Source organism: Rhinolophus sinicus, chromosome 1 (assembly GCF_057876585.1).
Source record: "Rhinolophus sinicus isolate RSI-liver-muscle chromosome 1, RSI-T2T, whole genome shotgun sequence".
Classification (NCBI taxonomy): Eukaryota; Metazoa; Chordata; class Mammalia; order Chiroptera; family Rhinolophidae; genus Rhinolophus; species Rhinolophus sinicus.
The window spans coordinates 165,581,152-165,591,505 of NC_142501.1; the positions used below are offsets into that span (position 1 = coordinate 165,581,152).

At 44.0% G+C, this 10,354-nt stretch overlaps 1 protein-coding gene across 1 annotated transcript in view; it reads right to left on the reverse strand.

Annotated features, from left to right (window-relative positions):
* Window positions 1-9,956, reverse strand: part of HPSE (heparanase) — a 32,853-nt gene extending 22,897 nt beyond the window's left edge. The window contains exon 1 of the mRNA XM_019731371.3: window positions 9,593-9,956. Within this exon, the coding sequence (XP_019586930.3) occupies window positions 9,593-9,834 (242 nt within the window). The 5' untranslated portion in view covers window positions 9,835-9,956. The remainder of the gene's footprint in view (window positions 1-9,592) is intronic.
* Window positions 9,957-10,354: the final 398 nt, after the last annotated feature.

The following is a 10,354-nucleotide window of genomic DNA, read 5'->3' on the forward strand; positions in this document are numbered from 1 at the left end:
AAATATGTTAATATTATATATTAAAACATTTTCTTTGACCTAAAAGTTCATTTTCTTGGATTTTTTGGATCTTAAAAGAACTTATTTTCATGGGTCTCTAAATGTACATGGGTCCTGAAACAAGGAAATGAAGCACAAAGTGAGACTTCAGAAATGTTATCAACTTGGAATCCACCCTGACTGAAATACCTTACAGCACAGAACTCCAGGAAGGATGGCATCTATCACAGGACCCTCAAAACCACTTGAAAATCAATGGGAAAGCTAACTTGGACTAAATAAGTGGTCAGAAGGAAGCCAACTCCACTTTACTACAAACCCAAACAAAAATAAACTGTAGGAAGGGGAATAGAGCATTATTGTTCAATGGGTACAGAGTTTCAGAATTGGAAGCTGAAAGTTTGATGGCTGCACAATAACGTGATTATGTTTAGTGCCAGTGAACTACACACTTTAAAGTGGTTAAAATGGTGGCAAATTTTGTTTGGTATATTTTACCACAATAAAATGAGCAAACTGTAGGCATAGTATGATTGCAACAATGAGAATAATATCGATAGAAGGAGATAACAGTGATCATTATTATCGGTGAAATGGATGATAGACTCTTTTCCATTGTTTTCTTGTATTTTACAACTTTTCCATAATAAGCACATGATATTTTAATGTATACAGAGTGGTTTAGTGTGTATGTGCTTCTGTTTAAGAATAGATGAAGAAACCAGGATTTACATAAAGGAGACATAGCCATCCATTAATTTATTCAATAAATGTTCATTGCAGGCCCACTTGGTACCAGGCATTATGCTCATTGCTGGGAATACAACAGCAAATAGGACGGAAATAGCCGCTGTTCTCATGTAATTTAGAGTCTAGTGATATAGATGAACAAGTAAATAAGCAATTCCAAAGCAGTGCTATGAGAACAAAGAGGATTCTAACCCAACCTTTGGGCTGGGAGTAAGGGGTGGTTAAAGGTTTTACAGGAGAAGTGGCCTCACTCTTAGACCTTTGAAAGGAATGCATCTTATCCAGATCAAAAATCGTGAGGTGGGATTGAAGGAAGTGTTCCAAGTGTGGGGAACGTCTGTGCAAAGACCAGAGACAGAAGAACGTATGCCACCACTGAAGAGCTGACAGGTGTGGCCAGAGCCTGAGACTGGGAGCAGGGAGTTGCTGAGAGAAGATAAACGAGAGGCAAGCAGGACCCTATCACAAAAGGCCTGTAACTCCTATATCATGTCTAGGAGTTGCAACTTTATATGAGGGCAGTGGGGAGCCATGGAAGGATTGAAAGCAGTGTATGACCTCACCAGACTTTTATTGCAGAAAAGAACCTCAGGCTGCAGTGTAAATAACTGAATAGAAGGACCAAGACTGTGGTCGTGTTAATGTAGACAGGAAGTAATGGGCTGAGGTAAAGTAACAGCAGTGGGGACGGAGAGAGGTGGATAAATTCAAGATACATGTGGAAGTAGAAATACTAGACTTGGTGTTTAGTTGGATGTTGGAGAAGAGTCAAAGATTACCCCGGGAAGCATCTTGGAAGAAGGTAATATCATTTGCTGAGATGAACAGATGATAGCCTGGTGGGGGTGGGGGACTCAGTGTCCTAGATGCCAATGGAACAGGTGCCCTTTCAGCAGGCTGAAACATATTCCCATCAGGCCCTTGGCCTTGTGTGTGTGCGGCTCAGGAGACACATAGGAAGGGTATAGATAGGCTAGTCCTCAGTCTAAGGGTCAGTGACCAGGAACCCCAGTCCACAGGTGTGGAGACATCGCCCTACAATGGACACAAGGAACTCCCTCAGAGTCACTCCAGGATGATCCTGTTTCACTGTCTTTGCCCAGACACTGATTCTGGTCCTTGACATTTTGGTTGTGTTTGAGGATAGGAGAAGCTCATTTACATCAGTGTAGCTGATATTTGTAAGCTGGTGAGAGGCTGGTGCTCTGTGGGAAGTGGAAGGGAAACGAGCACCCGGGAGAAGGAGCTGTGGCATCACAAGTTTTACATCTGTGCCTGGCCTAGGTCACATGCCCTAGCACCAGGTAGTGACTATACCACCTCGGGTCACTCTCCATCATATTACTCTGCCTTTGTTTCCTTTGTGGCATGCACCACACTCTAAAATTAGCTTCCTTGTTTGTTTCTTTGGTTTACTATCTATCCAGCCCTCACCCCTGATGTTATAAGCTCTGTGAAAGCAGGGATCTTACCTATCTGGCTCATCAGATCTCCATAGCACCTAGAGAAGCATCTAGATAAGTGCCTGGCACACAGCGGGTGCTTCATAAATATTGTTAAGTGAATGAACAATCAAGTCCAGCCTGCTGAAAGGGCAAATGGGGCCAAAGACTGTTTTCTGAACAAAATTAAAACTCAATGCTATGTCTCCTGCCAAGTAAAGGAAATCACATGCTTCAAAGTATTAGTAATACAGACCTTTTTGTTTGTCTCCTTTGCAATGGAACACTTCCTTGCTTTGAGAACAAATATCAGTACCCCCTGACAAAAACAAGATTTAAAACAGCGCAACACATGTCATAAAAAACAAAATTGATCAAAGGTACAGTATTTCTGTTATAAAAGAAAGGGGAAAAAATTTAACTACCACTATAGTGACATGGAAATAACAAAAGGACACATAAAAGCAGCAGCTCAGATATTCCATTTCCAGAGCAGATTGTTAGGGGAAAGAAAAGTCTGCAAGTATTTTTATTTTACCTTATGTGTAAACATAAGATGCTTAGGTCTGACACAAAAGCAAAAGTGTCCAGGAGCCAGCCGTCTTCTGGCTTCTACTAGCTTGTGAGAGCCAATAGTTTAATTTTGAGAACCAGTTGTTAAACTGTTGGCAGATTGAGAGTAGCCACGGTGGGAGTATTTACACCAGAGAATTCAGAAAAAAGCTTGTTTAACAACTGGCCCCTCCTCCCAGAGAGCCAGTTGTTAAGCATTTCCCAGCTCTCTACTACACGAATAGTAATTCAAGCCATGGAAGTGGGTGAGACCACTCGGGAGATTATGTGAAGTGAAAAGAAGGCCTACGTCAGAAGTCTAAGGAACACCAACGTTTAAGAGAAGTTAAAGAAAGAAATGGAGAAGAACTGTTAGAGAGGTGGGGGAAAACCCTAGAAATGGAAGTGACACAGACCCAAAGGAATGAGAAAGTGTTTGTAAATGTCCACATTGCCAAATATGTCCAAGAAGCTGTCTTAATTTGCTAGGACTGCAGTAACGAAGTGCCACAAACTGGGTGGTATAAACAAGGCACATTTATTGTCTTACAGTTCTGGAGGCTAGAAATGTGAAATCAAGGTGCTGGCGGAGCCAACGCTACTGAGGAAGGAGCTGTCCCAGCCCTCTCTCCTAGCTTCTGGTAGTTCCTTGTAGCAGCATAACTCTAATCTTCACATAGCATTCTTTCTGTGTGCATGTCTGTCTCCAAATTTCCCCTTTATATATAGACATCAGACATATTGGATTAGTATGACCAATTCTTAACTAATTATGTCTACAATGAAACTATTTCCAAATAAGGTCACATAGTTGGGTACTAGGGGTTAGGGCTTCAACATGTAAATTTCTGGGGGACACCCAAAAATTCAAACCCATAATAGAGACAAAATAGGAAGGATGGAAAGGTTGTTCATTGGATTTTGCAATAAAAGAAGGTCTGGAGAGACTGATTTTATGACACCATGATGGGGACAGCGTGAGGGTGGAATGGGCAGTAAGGAAGGCTACAGAAGGAAGGAGAGAAAGGCAGTTTCTGCAGAGGCATATGTGCAGGAAGGTGTTTGAGATGGAGAAGACTGAGAATGTTTCTATACTGAGAGGAAGGAGCCAATAAAAAAGGGAGAGGTTAAAGAGAAGAAATAACTGAGAGCAAAGTCCTTGGGGAATAGGAGGGGACAGGATTCGAAGCCCAGCTGCGAGAAGTGGCCTGAGAAGAGAGAAAGGAAGAAAACTGGACATACCATGGTATGCCTGCAGGTTTGATGGCAGGAAAGGAAGTTCCTGTCTAGTGACTTCATTTTCTTTGGAAAACAGAAAGGTGGCTATAGGCTAAGAGTGATGAAGTGAACGTGTGATCAGAGTTTTGAAGGAAGTGAAGGATGAGAGAAGTAGGGAAATGAAGAGTTAAGGGGTAGCATGAAGGGCCAAGTAAGTCCAGAGGTGAAGAATTTATATTGTAACATCAATCCACATGGCTGGGAGATTCCCTTCTACCCCCAAGAGCTCAACAGCCAAGCCATACAGGACACTGAGACTGGAAGCAGAGGCAAATACATAAAAGTGGTTTATAAATATGCATTACAATTCATGATTAGATAATATTTTAAATTTCTAAGCTTTATGGCCACCTTATAGATTCCAAAGAGGGAAAATACAGTCAAACCAGGCTAAGTTTGAGGCTCTAGCAGAAAGAACAATGGGGCAGGAGTTTGTGATAGGAGTGGTTCTTGTGATAAACTAAGAAGTCCAAATTAGACATGGAAGACGTAGAGAGAAGGAAAAGGCTGTTCAGTGGAGGTACTTAAAAAAATAGTTGTGATGGGATCCACAGAGTGAAAGAGCTAAGAGGTTAAGGAGTATAATCCAAGAATGGGAGGTTTTAAGATTTCAAGTGTTGAAAGGTGCTTAGTGATGCAAAGGGTCAAGGCATGGCCATGGCATTAGGTGGCTGAAATGCAGTGAAGCAGTGTGTGCCAGAAAGCTGGCTCCCTGAAAAGAAAAGTGTTCTATGTTTCAGCATTTGCCAATTTCCATGGTGTAAATATTCCCACCAAGGCTGATTTGAAGCTCCCAGTGTTGACGTTATTGAAGGCAGAGCTGGGAGGAGATGCACGCATTCCACAAGCTGGCACAAGCTGGTGCTAGAACAACATTGAGTAAAGATTGTTGTAAAATGTGGGTGTGAAGAAACTGAGAGACAGTTTACTCAAGTGGACTTGAAGTCATCTAGGATGATGGGGGGACACGGGAGTGGAGAGGAAACTGTGAAATCAGCACCAGTCTTTAGTCAGTAAGAAGTGCGCGAGAGGGAAGCAGAGCGCAGTGACAAGGAGCACGGGATGAGAGCCACACATGGAGACTGGGAACCTCACCCTGGGGTTCTGACAGTCATCTCCAGCAGGCATCACCTTAGTCCAAACTGAGTGTTTGGGGCACTTGGCGTAGGTTATTTTACTTAATTCCAAAACAACCCAGTTGAGGTGGGTATCATTATTATCCTCATTTTACAGATAAGGAACCTGAACAAAAGAAGGCTAAATAATTTGCCCAAGGTAACAAGCCAATAGGGATTTGAACCACAGCAGTCTGGAGTTCAACTAGTGGGCAGTCATCTAGAAGCTGCACTGAGAGCGGGAAAAGGGCTGCAGTATGGAGAATGCCCAGCTTCTACTCCAAAGGGCTATTTCAGAGAAGGAACCACATCTACTTCTCTACTTGGGTCTTCAGAGAAGAGCCAAGTTTTGCTAGAGCGAGGAGGTGGCAGGAATAGTCTATGAGGATAGAGCAGGGTTACCATGCAAAGGGCACCATGGAGCACAACAGAAGGTTGGGGGGGGGGGGAAGAATGAGCACTCCATCAGTGGGGAGCACTGCTCAGGCACCAGAAAATGGGAGTCTATGTGGCTTTGATTGTTCTCAGTTCTGTTTCTCTTTGGTTATTTCTGTCAGCAACAGGCACATACAGGCCTTACGGCTCTTTCCAACATCAGTTATCAAAACTTGCACTTGACATTGATAATAACTACTTTACCAAATATTAAAAACAACGTTGTCAATGAAGATGGAGGAATCTGATTATCAACAGTTATTATTAATAAATACTTATCAAATTGGCAAAAAGGGATGAAATTCGCTGAAGAAAAATAAGCAAATCCTTATGAAAAGCAAGCAGCACTGACGATTACTGCTGTCTCTGTTTAGCACATCTTTCGTACGGTACTGCTATCCTCTCTACCATTGACTCAGCGCTTTGCACTGAAATGTGTACTGCACTGTCCAGTCTGGTAGCTACTAACCACATGGGGCTGTTGAGCACTTGAAATGTAGCTAGTCTGAATTGAGATGCACTATGAGTATAAAATATACACCAGATTTTGAAGGCTTGTTTCGAAAAAGAATGTAAACTATCTCATTTTTATATTGATTACATGTTGAAATATTTCAGATAGTTTATATTAAACAAAATGTTATTAAAATTAATTTCACCTGTTTCTTTTTTAACATTACATACGTAGTTTTTACATTTTCTACGAGAAAATGTAAAATTACGTACGTAGCTTGCGTATGAGGCTCACATTCTATTTCTATTGCGCAGTGCTGGTCTTGCCCCGCCCATCGTTGAGGGCTAGGGGATCTTTGGAGCTCAGCAGAGCCAGGCTTAGGATGGTTTTGACTGTGTTGTTGATTAGTTACCTCTAGGAAGAGGGCAAACTGAAAAGATGCTCCTTTCCAATTCTAGATTGTTCTATCATAGGCGTTTCAGTTCTGTGTACTCTGTGTTCTTTAATTGCAAATGTGAAAAAACCGATCTGTTTGCCATCATGGAAAACAGAACCATGCCATCTGATTAAATTTGCTTAGGCCACTTGGGAGGTACCTGAGAGGTTTAACCCCCAATTCTCCTCCTCTCAGGTCAGTGCTTCATTTCATTATAGCAGTCTTCTCAGTTTGTTTCTTGACAATCTTTCTTTCTTTCTTTCTTTCTTTCTTTCTTTCTTTCTTTCTTTCTTTCTTTCTTTCTTTCTTTCTTTCTTCCTTTCTTTCTTCCTTTCTTTCTTCCTTTCCTTTCTTTCCTTTCTTTCCTTTCTTTCCTTTCTTTCCTTTCTTTCCTTTCTTTCCTTTCTTTCCTTTCTTCTTTCCTTTCTTTCCTTTCTTTCCTTTCTTTCCTTTCTTTCCTTTCTTTGCTTTCTTGCTTTCTTGCTTTCTTTTTACCATATCCTACTCTGCTGCCCTTAAAAAATACAAACTGCTTTACTTTCTTTTTGTGTACTCTGGTCTCCGCAATTAGCACCTGGGTTCAAACTCTGCTCCTTCTTATAGTAGCTGGTTGACTATGGGCAAGTTATGGGATCTCCCTAAGGCTCAATCTCTTCATTTTTATAATGGGGATAATAGTTCTGACCTCAGAGTTTTGTATCAAGGACTAGATGAATTCATACCTAGGAGGTACTTAGAACAGGACTTGGCTTATGGCAAAGGCTCAATTAGCATCAGTTATGTTTTTGATCCTCTTCTTATTATTACTTCATTTTTCAGCTGCTCAGCTCTTGATATCTTCACTCAATAATCTTCACTTTTGAGGCACTGTAATAAAACAATGCCCATCTCACCCCTTGCTCCTCTGGACAGATATTAAGCTTCGTGTTGTCTTCTGAGAGGGCAGCTAAGTGCTTTGTCTTCTGAGATGGTTAGGCCACCCTGGGTTCTATGCTAACCGTCCTGGGAGCTGGACCCTCAGACCCTAACTCAGAAGCTAGGTCTTAGATGAGAAGGAGAGGGAGCTCCTGCCACTTTGAGCTGCAGTCCTTTAGGTCTCAACTACGAGTAGTGTGGATGTGCTTGCAGGTGCCTCTGGGGATTAGGCATCAGACAGCCTCTGCTAAGGACAGGACCAGTAGTGTCCAGGAGCCAGCCCTGGAGAGAAGCCCGTGTGAACTGGAATACACTGTGGTTTGCTAACTAAATGAACAGTTTTATCTATTGCATGCTAAGCTTTTTTGGTTTTCGTTATCTGCCAACTTTAACAAAAAGGTGGGGGCCAGGAAGGAAGAAAGAGTGCTTTGCGAAATAAGAGATTGGGTTTAAGAAGAAGCACAGGTATCATGCTCACTAAATTGCAAATTGGAAGTTCTGTGTGTTTTGGCAGGGATGGTGCTGATCAGTTGGTTCATTTGACAGCAGGGTGATCAGGTCTGGACCTAAAAAGTCATACTGTAGGTTTTTTTCTTTTGAACCTGTTTCTCCAGGGAGGAATCTCTAAATGCAGGATTTAGGGATTCGGGGGAGGGTTGGGTTGTGTGCTGACTGCAGCAGCAGAAGAGGACTTGAGATCTCACTTTTGAGTAAGTGGTCATTTACTTAATTCCTCTGTTTTCAGTTATGTATTCTCGCACTCTCTCTTCTCCTGTTATCTCCCCACCACACCCCAAGCTAGACCTGGGGCCCTTAGATATGGAGCCTTATACTTCTGTGTTTCTCCAGAGTAATCTTTCTGTCTCCCGACCAGCTGCTGCCTGTATCAGCTTCCTATCCCTAAGGGGGAGAAAAAAGTGGGGACTCCTCCCCATCAGGAAATTCTCCTTCCCCCCCTCACAGGAGGAAAGATGGAGATTAACCATGATCAGAAGAAACACACAGAGAATTGGTGAATAAGGTTAGCAAACACTCATCATTTTCCAGGAAGAAGCAATTAATTTAAATTATAAACACTCTCTGTCAAACACTATGCTAAGTAGTTATTTATTATCTCATTAAATCCCCATAACAATCCTACAAGAAAGTTTTATAAAGTTCCATTCTACAGGTGAAGAAATCACGGCTGAAGTTGCTGAGTAACCAAGCCACCCAACTTTGGCAGCGTTGGGAATCAAGCCAGGGTTGTCAGACTGCCAATCTCTTAACCATTAGGATACCTGTTTTTATTTGCAGAATAAATGACTGAAATTAGTAACGGCAGCTGACAGTGTGGGCACAGGAAGGACAGCAGGTAGGTGTTTGGCAATGGTGATACTCCCAGCTGTCTGCGCTAGTTGAGGTGTGGTCATCTCTGGAGGCTCTCATGACCTAGATGAGTGGCCTAGATGACCTGGGGCTGTCACTGTAGCTCCCCATCTTGGGATCAGCCTGCACTCATGGGGCAAGGGTCAGTGCACCTGGTTCAGTCTTTGTCAGGTGAGAAAAACATTATAGCTAATGAAGCAGTGCCATATTTTGCAGCCTCATCTTGGACAGATATCTCTTCATTAATAGTTTCCCAGTCTCATTTATTTAATATTTAGATTTTTTTAAAGGGTAATATGAGAAATCTCTGTACCTTGTGCTCAATTTAGCTGTGCACCTAAAACGGCTCTTCAAAAGTTATTTAAAGTACATATATACTATGCATAATTTTAAAATACACATATGGAGTAAGTAAGCTTATTCTCCTTTGAGGCCTTTTCCATCTGATTTTTTTTTTTTAAATCTTCCTAATAGAGTTTGAGAGACGGAAGCCGGGTCCACAGTCTCACTTGTCATACACTGTGCAGCAAATTCAAGCGATCACAGTCCGCCAGGTGCACTTGCCCAGACCGCTTCCGGGCGCGTTGCTGGGCCAGTTGGGAAGTTTCTTCCCCAAATTTCCATTTCCCCTTAATACCTGATCCTTAGTTGGCGTTCAGTCATCATTAGCTGAATGAATGAAGTCGAGAGGAGGGAGGCAGGGGGGGACGGGAGGGGGAGAGAGAGAGAGAGAGAGATTTCCGTGTGGCAAAAGAGAGGAGAGGGGGTGTGGTTGGCAGGGCGGACGCCGATTTCAGGAAGAGAGGAGAGGGCACAGGGGCACAGGGACCCGCAGGCTGGCGCTTACCCCAGGAAGGTGAGGAACCGCGGGTCTGTGGCCAGGTTGGCGTCGATGGTGAAGGACAGGAACGAGGGGCTCACCAGGTGCACCGACCGCTCAGTGGAAAAGTCCAGCTCCACGGCGTCCTCGGTTTGCGCGGGTCCCGCCAGGGCGCCGGGGGAGAAGGCACCAAGCGGCCCCAGGAGCAGCAGCAGCGGCAGCCCCGCCTTCAAGTGCAGCAGCATCTCGGGCTCACCTGGCTGCCCCATCCACGAGCAATCGCGCCGCGAGACTCAAGACCTCGCGCACTTCCTCTCGCCAAGCCCCAGCGCCTTCTCTCCTGCAGTACCGTAGCTCGCTCCGCCACATCCCTCCCACTGAGCCCTGCATCCCTCCCCCTCCTGCCCTGCATCCCTCCCATAGCTCCTCTTCTGCTCGCCCCTCCTCCCCCGCTCACTCCTACTTCCTTGCACGCTTTCCCCTCGGTGGCGGTCACGTCCATTTACGAAATCACCCACACCCATTTGATGGGTGCGGAAATGGCCAGGATCCAAGCGTCCAGGAGGCCAGGGGAGGGAGCGCCCCTAGAGGAGCGCCGGGCATCCTGGCCGGCTTCCCGAATCGTAGTGTCCCGAGCGATCATTTGGGAACACCAGTGTTTCCCCCTTCCAGGTGACGCCAGGTCTTCTGATCCTTAACTAAAGCCTTCAATTGATCAATCGTCGCTTGCCCCTTCACCTGGTTTATAAACACTTGCTTGTCACATGAGCCTGCCAACATCTGATTAAC